This window comes from Herpailurus yagouaroundi, unplaced genomic scaffold (genome assembly GCF_014898765.1).
Source record: "Herpailurus yagouaroundi ecotype Mexico unplaced genomic scaffold, PumYag 188, whole genome shotgun sequence".
In the NCBI taxonomy this organism is placed as follows: domain Eukaryota; kingdom Metazoa; phylum Chordata; class Mammalia; order Carnivora; family Felidae; genus Herpailurus; species Herpailurus yagouaroundi.
The window spans coordinates 23942809-23959948 of record NW_024412419.1 but is presented as its reverse complement, the minus strand read 5'-3'; the positions used below and the strand labels follow the sequence as shown (position 1 = coordinate 23959948).

At 47.9% G+C, this 17140-nt stretch overlaps 1 protein-coding gene across 1 annotated transcript in view; it reads left to right on the top strand.

Moving 5' to 3' along the window:
* The window catches only part of ALK (ALK receptor tyrosine kinase), a 682318-nt gene that overhangs the window by 549949 nt on the left and 115229 nt on the right, over nucleotides 1–17140 (top strand). Inside the window, exons 6-7 of the mRNA XM_040496415.1 lie at nucleotides 7209–7340; nucleotides 14799–14930. Of these exons, the coding sequence (XP_040352349.1) occupies nucleotides 7209–7340; nucleotides 14799–14930 (264 nt within the window). The remainder of the gene's footprint in view (nucleotides 1–7208; nucleotides 7341–14798; nucleotides 14931–17140) is intronic.

Genomic DNA, 17140 nt, shown 5'->3' with positions numbered 1-17140 from the left:
GAACCATGGAGGTAAAGGATTCACCTGAGACACACAGATGCTCAGGGGCAGATCCTCCAGCCCTCCAAGGTAGTGGTTCTCAACCCTATGCCTTTGAGAATCACCCGGGAAGCTTCTAAAATCACCGGGGCCAAGGGACCCTCCTCCAGAGAGACTGATTTCACTGATTCAGATGGGGTCTGAACATCAACAGTATTTCTAACTTCCCAAGTGACTCCCATGGGCAGTTAGGGAGCTGCTCCAGAAGGTAACGGAATCTGAGTCCTTGGAGAGTGATTCCACCTGGGATCGTGTGACCCAGTTCTGGGCATTTCCCCTGTGATTTACTAGCTGTGAGACCTCAGGCAAAGCACCTAGCAAGTAACCAGTTGCATTTTGTTGTACCTTACTGATTAAAAAGAATTTCTCTCTACATTGTTTAATCTCTCAAATCCTCATTCTTTTGATTAATCAGATGGGGATAATAATAAATGTTCTGCCAGTTGTTTATGAGGTTCGAACAAAGAAGGATTAGGAAAGCACATGGCAAGTTGTTTAAATGCTATAGAAGGGTAGGGAATGGTAGACAATTTACTACCTCCAGTGCCTTTGATGTCATTCTGGAAAGAACTGCCTTTCCAAAGGTAATAAATACATTCCCAGAAAAGAAGACCCTTATTAACCAAAAATCCTTAAGCACCAACTCTCCCCAGAGTGACTTGATCTCAGCTCTCCGTAATCTTTCTGTGATTATGACATTGGTGTTTCAGTGGTTCCCAGGAATCACTGACACCATGGCCGGAAGTGGTCATGAAGTGCCATCAGGAAGCTCCTTCCTTACTGCTCTGGAGCAGGCTGTGATCATCCAGGCCCTCGGGCTACCTACTCCACAAGTTGGAACGACCATTTCACAGCCACAGAGGGGATGCTGTTAGGAAACTTGGGCCCTTGATTAAAACCATTCACCAAGGGTACTTTCCTCCTTGGAATTTATGGGCCCCATAAAGAAAAGAACTTGGGAAGACAGAGCGGTTGTTTCCTGTTGCGCCTCATTAGTTTTGAGTTTGGGCTGGCAGTAGAGATCAGAGTACCAGGCGTCCATCTAATTGAATCTCTCACAGGCATAAAGTTCCCCATGGTACAGAGGAGGAAGCTATCAGGGAGCCTGGAAGCCTCCAGCCAGGGGAGGGAGATTGGAGGAGTTGATAGAAGCAGGGCTGAAGCAGACAGTTCTCTGGGCTGCGGCTGTGCAGGAGAGAGTTCCTGGGGATAAACTCGGGGGCATCTAGAGGGTGGAAGCAGAACTCCCTTCCAGCTACTGGACCCCTCCTTTGTGGAGGCTTATGTTCGAAGGGGAGGGATATTGGCTTCCTGCCCTTCTGTACTCCCTGTCACTGTTCCTGATGACACCCATCGCCCAGGGGGGTGTCCACAGTACAAAGGATAGAAAACAAAGTGTCCAGTCTCTTGGCAAGCCATGCAAGCACTTGGAATCTTCATATTCTCAACTATAAAATGAACATAGTAATACCTGCCCCAGAAAATACATAGTTTCAGTTCAACTTCCAAACTTTGGGATGGGAAGATCTCTGTAGAGGGCACTGTTGGGAACTCATGTAGATAAGACTTCCCTTCAAGTCACTTACAGTTTGCTGAGAAAGACAGGCATACAAACAGCTAGGTATCACATCAGGGGCACCTGGGTTTCTCAGTCAGTTAAGCATCCATCCGACTCTTAGCTCAGCTCAGGTCATGATCTCACAGTTTGTGGGTTCAAGCTCTGCATCCAGCTCTGTGCTGATGGTGCAGAGCCTAACTGGGATTCTCTATCTCTCTCTCCCTCTCTGTTCTCCCTCTCCCTCTCTCTCTCTCTCTCAACATAAATGAATAAATAAACTTAATAAAATTTAAAAAAAGAGAATGTCCTCCATGTTCAAGCAAGAAGTGGTGTGCCATAGAAGCCCAAGTGAAAGGACAGTTCATGGAAGGGGGAGAAGGGGACAATCCATGAAAGTGTCACACATGAGCCAGGAATATCTAGATCCCCATTGCTGAAAGATGGTGAGTTGGCAGAAGATGTTCCCAGATGCCAGGGCAGCCTTAGCAACGGCAGGACAACCCAAAGACTACCAATGGTGACCCACTCACTGCCTACCATGTGGAAGAAAGCCTGGAAGCCTAAAAGGCAAAGAATCAATCACCAAGGAAGATATGGATAGTTCTGGATTATGTCCAAGTTTACAACTCCTGCATATCAAGGTGCATTATAAACAGAGCAAAAATACACACGGAATACTGGGGGAAAATTGTCAAACATACAACCAATTATTCCACATCCTTATTAATAATCTCATACAGGGGTGCCTGGATGGCTCAGTCAGTTGAGCGTCCGACTTCAGCTCAGGTCATGATCTCACAGTCTGTGGGTTCAAGCCCCACGTCGGGCTCTGTGCTGTCAGTTCGGAGCCTGGAGTCTGCTTCGGATTCTGTGTCTCCCTCTCTCTCTCTGCCCCTCCTCCACTCACGCTCTTCTCTATCAAAAAATGAATAAACGTTAAAAAAATACTTTTAATAAAAAAATAATAGTCTCATACACTTTGGGGCACCTTGGTGGCTCAGTCGGTTAAGTGTCTCTTAATTTTGCTCAGGTTACGATCTTGTGGTTTGTAAGTTCGAGCCCCACATCAGGCTCTGCACTGACAGTGTGGAACCTGCTTGGGATTCTCTCTCTCCCTCTCTTTCTGCCCTTCCCTTGCTCAAGCTCTCTGTCTCTCAAAATAAATAAACTTTAAAAAAAAATCTCCTACACTTCAACAGGAAAACATAAAGAACCTAACAGACAAATTGGCAAAAGGAAGTGAGCAAGTCCACTGAGAGTAAAATAAAGCTAGTAACATGTGGAATAATATCCAGCTCACTAACTATCAAAGAAATACAAATAAAACAGCAGGGAAATACTTTGAGTTAAAAATAAAAACCATGCTAATATTCAGGGTTGGCCAGGATATAGTAAGAGGGGTGTGCGTGTGTGAACACAGCTGGTGAGAGTGTAAATTGGATTAACTTCTAGAAAGCAATTTGGCAATATGTATCAAGGGCCTTTAAAATGTTTATACTCTTTGATTCAGTAATTCCACTTCTGGGAATCTATCCTATGAAAATAATCTGAAATGCGGGCAAAGGTTTATGCTCAAAGATATTCTTCAAAGTGTTATTATAAACAGTCTAACTATCCAGTCATTGAATAACGTTTAAATAAATGATGGTACATATCACACAGGACTGTAGTCATTAAAAAGTCTTCTTATGGGGAATTTTTAAACCCTGAGAAAAGCTTGTGATATAACCCTCATTATCTTAAGGCATGTATACGTATGACACAACTATATGCACTTTGAAAGCATAGGCCAAAAACAAGATGTTAAAAATGATGGCATCTGGGTAGTGGAATTCTGAGCATTGTTTTTGTTTATTTTTACGCTGGTTTCAAACTCTAAACAATAGGCATATGTTTTTTGAATGAAGGAATATAAAAGAAAGTATGAGACCTATTCAGGGATTGACAAGTAACTGGCATGTGAAACATGCGTGTGTTCACGAAAACACACAACGAAAAAGCAAGGCCTAATCATAAGGTGGGAATAAAACATGACACAATTTTCATTTGCTCCATACGTTTTTTTTTTTTTTTTTTAATTTTGCTTATGTTTCCTTTGGTAGTTCTGAGAGTGAGGGTAATAAGGTCCTAATTATTTAATGGTCACATATAGAGCATAAGAAGAAAATGTTTGGGAAACTAGAAATCAACAAGCGAAGACAAAGGAGAATTTTTCCTGTCATCCTAAAAAGTCTTTGCCCTGAAGGAGGGGCAGAGTGGACAGGCATGTCACCAGCAGGCCGGGTCCGCCAGCTACAGTGGACACACCAGTCTGCTTTCAGGAGTAGCACCCAGCTGGAGGCCATTTGCCGGCCACCACGCCTCACCTTCACTTAACTGGGAACTACCCCCTATGAAATGGAAACAACAGAGCTGCCCTGTCCCAGCAGCTATAAGGTTAGTGCGCAGGCAGGTCAAGTGCCCGGTGCTGTCCTTAGCAGGAAGCAGGTATGCCACATATGATGACAGGTGCCTTGCTATGTGCTCTTGTTTCCTGGGACAAAGTCCACAGCCACCCCCAGCAAAATCCCCTCCAGTCAAAGCTTCAGGGAGGACACCCCTCCTCCAGGTCTGCCTGGGGAGAGAGAGACTGCACTTTCTGGGGACCAGCACCAGTCTCCTAGAAGCACTGTGTTTCTCAGCTTCCAAGATGACAAGCCTGACAAGTGGAAAATTCATACGCAGAATTAAGGCTATAAAATGAATTTGGCACCTTACCTTTGAAAATGAGCATTGCGTCTCCTGTCATTCCCTTTTTAGTTTGAGCCCACTGTTGAGTTTTGGGAACTGGGATGGGGAGACTTTCCATTGCGCAGCCCCTGCGGTTGGATTTAGTAAGGGATTTGGTGGACACATTGTTTAGGCTGTCTTGTGGTGCAGGGATGGATAGTGGGGGCGTTTCTTCTGTGTGGGGAGGAAAGGCAGAGAATGTCTAGTCCAGAGAACCACAGGTCACAAAACAAGCTATGGAACAGAGGAGTTGATCTAAAGCCATGCATGCTGGGCCTCAGCTGACTTAGCCAGTGACTGGAGCTGGAGTATTAAAGCCAGTGGGTTTAGCTGGTGTATTAGCTTCCTGTGGCTGCTGTAACAAACCACCACATTAAGATAACACCCTTTTATTCTCTATGGGCAGAAGTCAGACATCAGTTTCACTGAGCTAACATCAGCTTAGTGGCAGTGCCAGCTCCTTCTGGATTCTCCCAGGAAGAATAAGTTGTCTCGCCTTTTCCTGCTTCTGGAAGCCGCCTGCCTTCCCTGGCATGTGACCCATTCTTCACACTTCTCCAGACTCGCTTCCATGATCACATCTTCTGCTTCTTTCTTTGACTTTCTTGCTGCTTTCTTTTAAGACCCCTTGTGATCATACCTGGATAATCCGGATAATTTCCCCATCTACAGAACCTTAACTTAATCCCCATTTTGCCACATAAAGGAACATATTCCAGGTTTGGGGGGATTAGGATATGACTATTTGGGGGGGGGGGGGCGTGTCATTTTTCAGCTTACTGCAGGCAGGGTAATCTAATGTGCATGCTTTTCACAAATCCTCGCAGGGGCCAGGCACTGGCTAGGGCTGGGGGGACAGCACACAGATGCCCGAACAACTTAATGAAGAAGATGGGACCACACACACATGTTCTAGGGCCACGTTGCATGGAATGAACAGCAAATGAGGCTTGAGCACAGGTTTGTGCAGAGAGACAGTGAGAAGTGAGACAGGAAAGGAAATTGGGGCCCAGAGCACAGAGGACCTTGCAGAGCAGGGAAAAAAGTTTGGATGTGATCCCCTGAAGGAAGCAGGGCCTGTGTTTTCCATGCCCACAGTTACACAGAACACCAAGCCAGGCTGGAGGCCCATCTGAGAATGTTGGTGGCCATGTGCCAACCACTGACAAATTAAGCCTTATCTGGACTGGCCTGTGAGATGGAGAGAGCAGCTTTGCAGTCTGACAGGCTGGGTCCGCACCCCACTTAGCAGCTTTAGGGAAGTCACTCAGCTGCCCTGACTCAGTTTCCCCACTTAGGAAATGGGTACTGTGAGGACATGCCTAGCTTCTTCACAGAGCCAGATGTGCTGAGTCAGTACAGAGATGATTCTAGATGTAAACAGGCTGGACTTGATGTTAGTTTCAGTTGCAACTGAAATGAACCAGAAAATCATAGAATGTTAGATATTTATTTTAATGTTTATTTTTGAGACAGAGAGAGACAGAGTGCAAGTGGGGGAGGGGCAGAGAGAGAGGGAGACACAGAATCTGAAACAGGCTCCAGGCTCTGAGCTGTCAGCACAGAGCCCGACGCAGGGCTCGAACCCACGAACCGTGAGATCATGACCTGAGCCAAAGTCGGACGCTTAACCCGGAATTTTAGATATTAACGATGAGCTAACCTGGAGAGTACCACATCACAATCAGCTGGGAGGTTGCACTGAAATGAAATTTAACAAAGGGGAGTCTAAGCTCACAACCAGGGTTGGAGAAACATCCCCCCCTCCCCATATATGAAGCTCAGAGAGGCTGTGGAACCCAGCCAAGTGGGAATCCTGGTCACCCTCACCCCCACCCAGCTGAGCATTGAGGCAGGTGGGATGGGGGTGGGGAGACTGCTGAGGCACCAGCTGCCATGCGGAAGGAGCTAGAAAAGAGGACAGAGTGCAAGGCCACTGGACTTGGGGGGTCGGCCCGGGTGGGCCCTGCCTGCTTATCTCCACGGGAGCCAAAGGCTGCCCCCATCCCCCCAAACCAAGAGCTACCTGGCAGGAGGCACACTCAGAAAAACAGAAAAACAAGCCAGGCCCTTGCTAGGTGGTCTCCAGGCAAAGTTCCCCATTTAGCAGGGCAGGCCGGTCCAGGCCAACTTAAGCCTGGTTCTCTGGGGTCACAGGTTAATTCATTATTATAACCCATTGTTCTTGACACAGAAACAAATAGCTGCTAATAGGTTCATTATAAATGGCTCCTTCTCTCTTCTGCCACTGGATAATATGATTTATATGAGATTTATGATTTATATAAAAATTTTAGAATGGACCTTAGAAATATCATCAAAATCCCTCCTTTTATAGATGGGGAGGGCCAGAGAGAGGGCCAGAGAGAGGAGAGATAGGTTCAGCATCACACAGCTGGTCCAACAACAGAAAGTGCTGTATGTTTCTAGAACCACTCCAGTGGTACATCTGGAGTCAAGAACTGTGGGAGATACACTGGACCAGATATGCCCCAAACCTGACCTCGTGGGTATAGCTGTATGTGTGCAGATGAGACTACAGGCTCTCCACCTGGCACACTGAAGCCAGGGGTGGAGGACCCCCAGAGTGCTGGGGGGATGTGGACCTACCTAGGCCCACTCTGCTATTCACCATCACTAGAAAGTGGGGGTTTAGGGACGGGGTGTTAGGGCTTTGCCTTCCTCTTGGCCTCCTGGTGTTGGTTGGCCCTGCGTGTAGCCAGATTGGGCGTGTCAGCCAGACCTTGGGATGTGAAGGGCAGGGCAGAGTGATGCTGTCCCTGAGCCTTCCCACAGCGCCACCCGAACTGACCAGGGGCATGTGTCTCTGTGTGCTCTCCAGGAACATCCCCGGGCTCCAAGATGGCCTTGCAGAGTTCCTTCACCTGCTGGAATGGGACAGTCCTCCAGCTCGGGCAGGCCTGCGACTTCCACCGGGACTGCGCCCAGGGAGAAGACGAGGGCCAGCTGTGCAGTGAGTAGATGGGGCTGCCCCCCACCCCAGCCCAGCCCGCACCTACACCCCCCTGCCCCCATCACCCCGGGCACGAGAACTTAGACACCCTCCCTTACACCCAGTGCTACCTGTGTGCCGTCAGTGACGACTTCCAAAAGCTACACAGTCTCCAAGAGACAGAGCCAAGATCTGCATCTAGAAACAGGAGCACAGAATTTAAGAACCAAACAAGATCATGTAGCTCATGCTGTCAGCATCCTAGTGGCACAGAGAAGGTGTGCAGGATAAAGCCTCACTCAGGAACATGAGCCCCCCTGTGCCCAGACTCCCCTCCCTTTTCAGGCCTTATCTTCCACCACCCACCTAGCCCTCCAATCCTCCTGGTCTTCCGTGTGCCTCAGCGCCTGCTGGATCAGACCCCTTCCCCGCTCCAGCACACCTCCATGGCTTTGCTCGTGCGATACCCCTGGCCAGAGTGCCCCTTCCTCCTTGGGTCACCTCCAGAGTCAGTCCTTCTGGGAAGCCTCCTCTAATGCCTCCCACAAGTACCATGCCAACAAATACAGCTGGCTTTTCCTCTCGACTCCCTCCGTTGGTGTATCCATCCATCCACTGCGTGTCCCTTCTTTTTTATTAACAGCTTTTTAGAAATACAATTCATATGCCATACAACTCACCCACTTCAATTGGACACATAAGTGTTTTTTAGTATAGTCCCAAGGCTGTGCAACCATCACCACAATCTAATTTTAGAACATTTTTATCACTTCAAAGGTAACCCCTAGCAATCTTTCCTCATTTCCCTCCAATCTCCCCTCCCCTACTCCCCCCCAGGGGCCTCTAGCCCTAAGCAACCCCTAATCTACTTTCTGTTTCTATAGATTTGCCTATTCTGGGCATTTCATATAAATGGAATCATACAATATGTATTCTTTGTGATTAACTTCTTTCACTCGGCATAATGTTTTCAAGGCCCATTCTTGTTGTGTCGTGTAAGGATCTCATTCCTTTTTACTGCCAAGTACTATTTCATTGTATGTCTATTAGCACATTTTGTTCATCTATTCATCGGTTGATGGGTATTTTGGTTGTTTCTGCTTTCTGGCTGTTGTGAATTATGCTGCTTTGAACATTCCTGTACAAATTTTTATATAGACAGATGTTTTCTTTTCTCTTGGGTACATGCCTAGGAGTAAATTGCGGGGTCAACACTGTATTTAACATTTTTTTTAAGTTTATTTATTTATTTTGAGAGAGAGAGAGAGTAGGGGAGGGAGAGAGAGAAAGAGACAATATCCCAAGCAGGCTCTGCACTGTCAGCCCAGAGCCCAGTGCAAGGCTTGAACTCAACGAATCATGAGGTCATGACCTGAGCCGAAATCAAGAGTCAGATACTTAGCTGACTGAACCACTTGGGCACCCCTGTATTTAACATTTAAAAGAACTTCCAGGCTGTTTTTCAAGGTAGCTACACCATGTGACGTTCCACCAGTAATGTATGAAGTTTCTAATTCCTCTACATCCTCATCGACACTTATTACAATCTGTCTTTTCATTTCTGCCATGCTAGTGGGTGTGTACCTATTCCATTTCCTGGAGGTGGTTTCCACATCTCTCTCCCCCACCATGGGCAGATTGGATCTGTTTCTCTTCCCCATACCAGTATCTCCTGGCACAGCATAGGTGGTCACTATTTGTTGATTCAAATGACTAAATGAGTCAGGACACTTGGTTTCCATGGACCAAAACCAACTGCTGAGATTTCACTGATAGCTGGGGGCAGGGTTAGACTCCCAGCCCAGTGCTCATTCCACCCGAATCCGGTGTTCTCGGCAGCTGCCTGGTTACGAGTATACACTCGAGAGGTTTTTACATTTATGCCAGGGAAAGCACAAACACTTATAAAACACATATATTGTGAGCTACAAAATGTACTAGAGCCCACAGCAGGGATGAATAACAGGCACCTGTCTTTCGACTGCTGAAAATCCAGCACAGGGGAAAGGACCGAAGCCACAGAGTTGCAGTAGGGAAAGGATGTAGCACATGCATGCCTGGGGTACACTGGGGCCCAGACACAGGAGCAAATGCCTCGCCCCTCAGAGGCACTGGCCCTAAGACATTGTGGCCTGCAAAATAGCTTTAAAAAGTTAACAGTATCCCCCATATCACCTGCAGGACAGGTTTTCCCTTGGGGGAGAAAAGGTTTTATTTATTCTCTTTTAAATGAAGCAATAAAGAAAATCCATTTTTCAATTTGAACAACTTCCTTTTTAGATAAAACTTCCCAGTGAAGTTTTCCAATAATGATGGAATTGTGGTTGTTTAGACAAAACTCAGTAAAGACTTACAGGTAAGCCCTTTGTTTATCCCACACTGTTCCTGGCCTTTCTTCACAAAGCTCTCACTCGACATGTGGACCAAAATGAAGCCAGCCCACCCATGTTGTCCTGGGCAGGGGTCTGCGTGTGTCTCTCTAGTTACTGGTCTCTGCAGTGTTTCCAGCAGTGCATCTGAGCTGTGTGATTTTGCTTTTGCCTTTTTAAAGTTTTTTGATTCCCACTTCCCAGCTGGGACACAGGTCAGGCCAGCCATGCCCTGGTTTACAATTGGGAAAATGAAAGCACAGAGAAGGTAATTGATTTGTTCAGGGTCACACAGCATGTCAGGAACAGAGCCATGATTAGAGTGATGAGTCTGTGGGATCCAGCCCATTACTGTAGGCTCAGGGCATTCTCTTACCATTCTAGGGCTGCTGTTAATGGATTTCCAAGGCCAACTCCAAGCTTGAGGACAGCCTGGCTCCAGAATGGAGGGCAGGTTCCTGAGGCCCAGAGACCTTTCCAGCCACACTTGAAAAGCTGCTCTGACCAGCTCTCAGAATGACAGTTCTACCCTGGAGAAACCCCTACTGAGTTCTTTGCTACAGAAATCAGTTGCTAGGAAGAGAAGTTCAATTCAGAAGGAGGGTTATTTCGATCTTTTTGCCACTCTGATCTTGGCAGTACTCTTAGCAAATATTCTTTCCTTTCTAGTGTGTCCCATTTTGTCTGGCGTTTTTGCAGTTTTCCCATCACATTGACCAGTGTTGATTCTAGAAAACATCCCCATGAAGAAGAAGAAGAAGAAGAAGAAGAAGAAGAAGAAGAAGAAGAAGAAGAAGACTTATTGAGCATTTACTGGGTGCCAGATACTTTTCATATATGAATTTATTTCGTCCTCAGAACAATCCTATGAGATGCTACTATACCCTTCTTAGAGATGAGGAAGCTAAAGTCCATGAAGCTGTTAGCCAGCGTGAACCACTGCAAGCCAGACTCATTTGTTATCTGAGTTTCCAGTGGTTGATTATGCAAGCCCAACACTAGCTACGTATCTACCCAGGAAAAAGAGGAGGAAGGGAAAAAGTCAGGGAAGGTCCAGGGCTCTGCCACCACATTTCTAAGTGGGGGAGAGGGGGCCTCAGGTCATTTATCTTCACCCTCTGGGCCTATTTCCTCGCTGTAATATGACTTGGAACATGACACCCACTGATGTCTTGATGTTTGTGATGCATTTAGGACCTCATCCTTACCAGGTAGTCTGGAACCTGTTAGAACGTCTTCTCTGGGAAGCTGGTCACCCAAGCCTTGCTGGGAATGTCCAGTTCTAAGGAACCTGCATGAGGGTCATGAATCTCTAGCCAATGCAGTCAACTATGCCCTGCCATGGCTGGAATTTGGGGGGAGTGGGTGGAGTAGGTTGTATGCCATCAACCCCAGCCTCAACTCCCCACACTTGCTCCAGAAGGAAGTCCACACACAGCTTCATTCAGATTATTACACTCAACCTGGAGCAACATTTCAAGCCAGGATAAGTGGGAGACCTGACATGGAGGTGGCAGTGCCTTGCCCTTCTGCATCGAATCATGAATGTGTCCATTCACACCACATCCTTCAAACCACAAACACATGCCATCCTCCTTCCTGCTTTCCAGTTAAGCATTGCTGATCCAAGTGAGATATCCTGGAACACTGGAACCCGTAAAAGGGTGTGTTGAGGGTTCCCTGTGTGTCAAACAACAGCTTCAGTGGTGTGGCATGCCCCAGAAAAGGGTCAGGTGTCTCCACTTTGTCCCCTGATAGGTCACTGACTCACTTCCCCTTCACGTAACCAACAATCTCATCTGTTTGGTGGGGATTCTCTTCCTGACAGGCAAAAGCAATTTTTCAAAGTTTATTTCTTTATTGTAAAATAAAACATGTTGGTTGTAAAATATTTGGAAAAACTAGAAAAGTACACAGGAGAAAATAACTACTGCCTGTAATCCTCCCTCTCAGACATTCAGAAATAACCATAATATGATGATGTATTTCTTCTAGCATTTTTTCCCATGACTCTAAATTTTCATGGAAATGTATAACACGTATTTATCAAAAATGTTAACAGAGCTGTCATGCAGGAAGGAAAAGAAGTAGTGTCATTTGGCCTGGAGTTTACACTTGGCAGCTTCCTGTAACTTCTGCTGAGGCCACATCTTCGTGACCCTACCAATTTGTCTCTCTTACAATGGAATCAGGTGTCATAATTGCCAAATGTTGCAGGATTGATTGATTGACCCCCACATAGCCTGACTTGGCCATTCAGCCAGTGAAGTAAGAGGATCAGATAGGGCAGTGCTTCTCAGCCACCAAGGTGCCTAGGAACCACCTGGAAACCATTAAAAATGCAGATTTTTGACTCAGTAGGTGGTGATGGGGGTGGTGGACCTGAGTTGCACACTTCCAACAGTTTCACCGGTGATGCTGGTGTGGCTGGTCCTTCAGCCACATTTTGAATAGTGAAGGGTTAGATGCCTGAATCCACTCCCCTTGTATTCAGCAAATAAGTATGTCAGTCCTACAGCGTGGCAAGCGCTGAGTAGGTGCTTGGGGTGAATGAGAGGAGAAAGGCATCATCAAAGGAGTTGAAACCATTGTACTCAACTCTGTGTGCCAACGTTGTGCTCAGCCATTGGCCCTGACAGCAGTGTCCCAAACCTGGCCTAATCCATCAAGGGTTCTGATGTCCCCCACCCCACCAGCTTCCTTGGGAGTGGCTTCTCCCTGAGCACACACCTGCTGTGCTGGCAAGTGGCAGTAACCCTCTCCTCCTGCACCTCATCCCACTCTGCAAGGTTTTCAGAATCACATAAATTGTCCACCGACCCAACTATTTTGTCTAATTCCTCTTTATTCAATCAGCTGTAAACAAAGTGGCTTCCAATCCCAGCTCACCCTGGATCCTGTGCAAAGCTAGGACAAGGGTGGGCTTCCAGAAGGTGGAGAGTTCCAATAGCTTTCCTCATTCCTGTTCAGGTGGAAGGCATAGGCAGAGCTACCATGGGCATTTCTAGAGAGGCAGCTGAGGGACCTGTCTCTGCCCCCAGGGCAGTGTTGGCTATGTCAATTCATCCTCTGACAAGGTCCCCTGAGCCAGGAGTGAACAATGACTAGTAATGCCACCACCACTCTGTATTTGCTCAACTCTGTTTACAAAATTCCACACTCTGCCTTATTTTACCCTCAAAACAGCCCTGTGAAATAGACACTACTATTACCCTATTTTACAGATGAGGGAGCTAAGTGTTTGAGGAAAAGAAGTGCCTTGCCTAGAGTCCCCAGCGGAAAGCAGCAGGTTAGGGCTAGAACCAGGGATCCAGATCCCAGGACCATTGAGGTATCGACATCCATAGTTGGGCGGACTTCTCTGTCTCTGCCTTCTAAAAGGGGAAGGAGGGAGTGATAAGCTGTAAAAGGCTTCAACCCAGCTCCTCCTTCTACCAGGAGCCATTGCCTGCTAGAATCTTCCATCATGGTTCCTGGTTGAAAGCACACTTGTAAAGGACGCTTCATGGAAGGTCACTTCCAGCTACCAGTTAGTTTTTGCAAAAGAAGTGGATGTGGGGTCCCTTGAGGGGGCATAAAAAATAAAACAGAAAGATCTCCTTAGCTTTTGGATTTTTAATCAGAGGAACATGCGGGGCTTGGGGGAAAATGATTTCTTCAGGGGGGTATAAATGGGAAGAGATGCTCAAAGTCAGTGACAGCCGGTTTTAATTTATAATTCTGCCTCTGTGTGAAATGCACAGAGAATCAGGGGGAAATGAGTAATAATTCACTAAGGTGCTGTCACAGCCAGGAAGCGTTAGGGCCCTCTTTGTCAGCCTGCCATTGCCGGGAAGGCTGAGACAGAGGAAGGACACAGAGAGCAGTGGGTCCAGCTAGAGCGTCTTTCCTCCTGCTCAGAGACTTAGCCCTGCTGCTTCTCCCCAGCCTGGCCTGGGGCCGTTGGTGCTATTGGAATAGCCTGGAATGGCCCACCAGCTCCTCAGACTGGGTGCCTTCCCTGCAGCCATTCTCTGAGCAAGCTGCAGAATGTGAGCTCTCTCTGACCCTCTTCTCCTTTCCTCCTCCTTCTGAGGGCACCTGGGAAATATATGGTCATAAAGCTGATTGTGGCCTTTTCAATGGGACCTGAGGTCAGCTTGATATAGAGAAAAGGGTAACAGGGCCCTTTATGCTGAGTCAACAGATGATATAAAAAGGCCCATGGCTGGCATTGCTTGGTTGGGATAAGGTAGGTTAGAGCAGTAATAAGCCATTCCTAAATTTCAGGGGCTAACATAACATTGACAATACCTATGCACCAAAGCGGGGGGTCTCCACAGGATCTCTCGGGGCCCCAGGCCCCACCATCTGACAGCAGTGGTCTCAGGGACAGGAATGCCCCTTGGCCACCTGAGCAGGGAGAGAGAGACCAAAGAATTGCGCAGGGGCTCTCCACAGCCTCCATCCAGAAGAGACACACATCACTTCTGCTCACATTCCATGGGCTGGGGCTATTCATGTGGCTTCCCTTAATTGGAAGGGGGGGGGGGGGGGAAAGAAAGGGAAACAAATAGAAAATTTGAGCAATATGTGTCTCTGCAGACGGGGGTGACTTGAGGGACGCAACCAACTCCCACCAGCTCTACCCCTGCCACCATCACATTCTTGTCATTGTGTCTGCCATCAGAAATCTGTTCCAGTGCCTTCTCCTGGGGTAACATTCGTGCTCGATCAGAATAAGGAGCACAGATTCAGAAGCAGATCTTAGGGCTAGAGCCAGGGATCCCGTGTTACCTGCTGGCTGTGTGACCTTGGTCAGATTGTTTAACATTCCTGAGCTCTCCTCTCTCACATATAAAACTGGTTTATCCCCATGCTGCCACACTATTATTTCTTTTTACTGCTATTTTATTTTCTGAAGATCAGAAAAATTGTAAACCTCCACATGTACCAGTTAAGGACTGGGGCTTCTTTTCATCGTCTTCAGTATTATTAGAATCAAGGGTCCAGCTAGGGAGCTGTTGTTGATAAGGATACTTTGGTCATGCCTGACTCATCTTACTTGACATTGGCATATTTTGCTTTTAGCCGTCCTGGAAATGACCATATCCCTGTGCTCTTGTTGCAGGTAAACTCCCTGCTGGGTTTTACTGCAACTTCGAAGATGGCTTCTGTGGCTGGACCCAGGGCACGCTCGCACCCCACGCCTCCCAGTGGCAGGTCAGGACCCTGAAGGATGCCCGGGTCCAGGACCACCAAGGTACTGCCGCTCTTTTCCCTTCCCCCTGGTGCCCATCTGGCCAGACAAGAGATTTAGGACGCCACCCCAGAGAAGCTGGAGCTCTCCACCCCTGCAGGGTGACCTCCCCACCCCAGCGCAGGTGACTGCCCAAAGCTTGCCTTGAGGTGTTCACACACAGTTCCCTCTTCAGACCTCCCAGGCTTCAGAATGATTAAATCAGGACAAGGTAGTCTCCCCTTTTGTTCCCTAAGATGAGACTCTGGATGAAGGATTAGCTAAAAGATAAGAAGAATAGTGGCAACAATAGTAATAATCCATTCATTCAACAAGTGTTTGTTAAGGACCTACTATGTGTCTGGCGCATAACTCACTGAGAGGTAAGGAAAACTATAGCTCTCTATGGGGAGGCTGAGGCACAGGGAGGCTTTATGTCATTGGGCCCAGGGTTGTGCCCTGAGAATCTTGCCCCACATCTGATCTGTTCCCTGGAGCCCAGCTTCCTCAGCCATACCCACCATCCTTGCCCAGCTCAAGCTGGCAACTCCCACACTCCCAGTGCCAGAGCCTCTCCTCCCCCTGCCTCTGCTTGGCTTCCAGAAGGGCAGGGACCTCCACACATCCAAGAGATGGCCACCCACACCTAGGTGAGCTGACTCCACACCTGGAGACACAGCTGGGTCATGGAACAAGGGAAGGCCTGTGAGGCCAACACAGCTCCCAAGTTCAGGCTGCTAGAGAAGCCAGACCACCCGGCCACGGGCCCAGCCTTGGGCTGTACCCAGTACTAGGCCTGAGCAGGTCCTGTGGCCCACCTCTCTGCAGGATAGAGCTGGGCTTAGAGGCGGGGGTTCTCTCTCTCCTTCCCTCCCCTGCATTTGTCTGCTCTTTGTGGAGCTATAGTCCCTTGTACCAAATCCCTCTTTCCAAGAAAAGATCATACATCCTATGGATCCCTTTAAGAATTAATAATGATGATGATGATGATTAAGGTATGAGAGAGAACCATGTCTTGATCAACCACTGGGGATCCCAGAGCCCGTGCAGTCCTATCCTGGCTAACTGCTTCTGAAAGAGCTGGCTTTGACCGTGAGGAAGCAGGCTGAGTTACCACAGCCCCAGGAGAGTTCTGCAGGCCCCTCAGCAGAGAGAAGGCCCCTGGAGCTCCCGTTTCTCCTCCTGATCCCACACCGTGTCATCCTCAGCACCTTACTGAGGAGCAGAGAACAGACACAGAGCTCGAAGTCAGACATGGTCGTCATGTTTCTGCTGTTTGGAAGCCCCCAACAGCACCCATAGCAAATAAGCATCCAACCCTGGCTCAGTAGCTCTAGGGACTGGGCTTTCACTGCCTCCTAAAGCAGTCCTTCTGTCAAAGACCAGTGTTCCTTTCCTGGAGAGAAGCTCCACCACTCTGTAAATTCTACCCATGGATCATACTTTCTGTCTCCTGGAGCCCCACAGAACTCAACTACTCTCTGTCTCACCAAAGCAGCTCTTCAGATATTTGAAGGCAATAGCTGCTACCCACCCACCCCAGGAGACTCTTTCTCTCCCTAGTCACAGATTCTTCCTCAAGGATGGGCCATATGCCCTCTAGGATTGCTGGCTGGTCTTGGTTACTCTGCTCTGGACCCATTTGAATTTGTTACTTGGTAGTAATCCAGTATCAGACTTTGCTAAGAAAGAACAGCAGAACTGAATGAGTAAAGTTCTTTACAGGATTCTGTGACACCCCTGAAAGGCTGGGGGGGAGTGCTCTGGCTCCCATCTCCATAGAACTGACCACCTACAAAACCCTGTACAGTTCCTGGAGATTTACAGTTGCTTCTTCCCTGCCATGTGGGGTTGTTGGGGGTTTATGTTCTCCCAGATTTTCAGGCAGATACATGCTTAGAAAACATAAGAAATATGACTTCCTGTTCATGTCATAGGGTACAGGATGACCTGGTGGAAAAGAGTGAAGGTCATGCAGACCCCGGGAAGGCAGAGGGCCAACAGGAGTGTAATGGGGAGAGGAGGGGCTGGGAGAGGTCAGCGTGCTTCAGGCTGCTCCTGGGCTATGCGCTAAAGCTGGTGACCTTGGGAGGTCAGGGATGCAGTAGCCCAGATGTATGGTGCTGGGATATTGCAGGGCATTTGGAATGAAGACCTTTGCGTGAGCCAAGTTTTATTGATGGTGACAAGTAGGCTGTCTTATCCACTGGAGGCAGCAGAAAACTGTGTCCTCA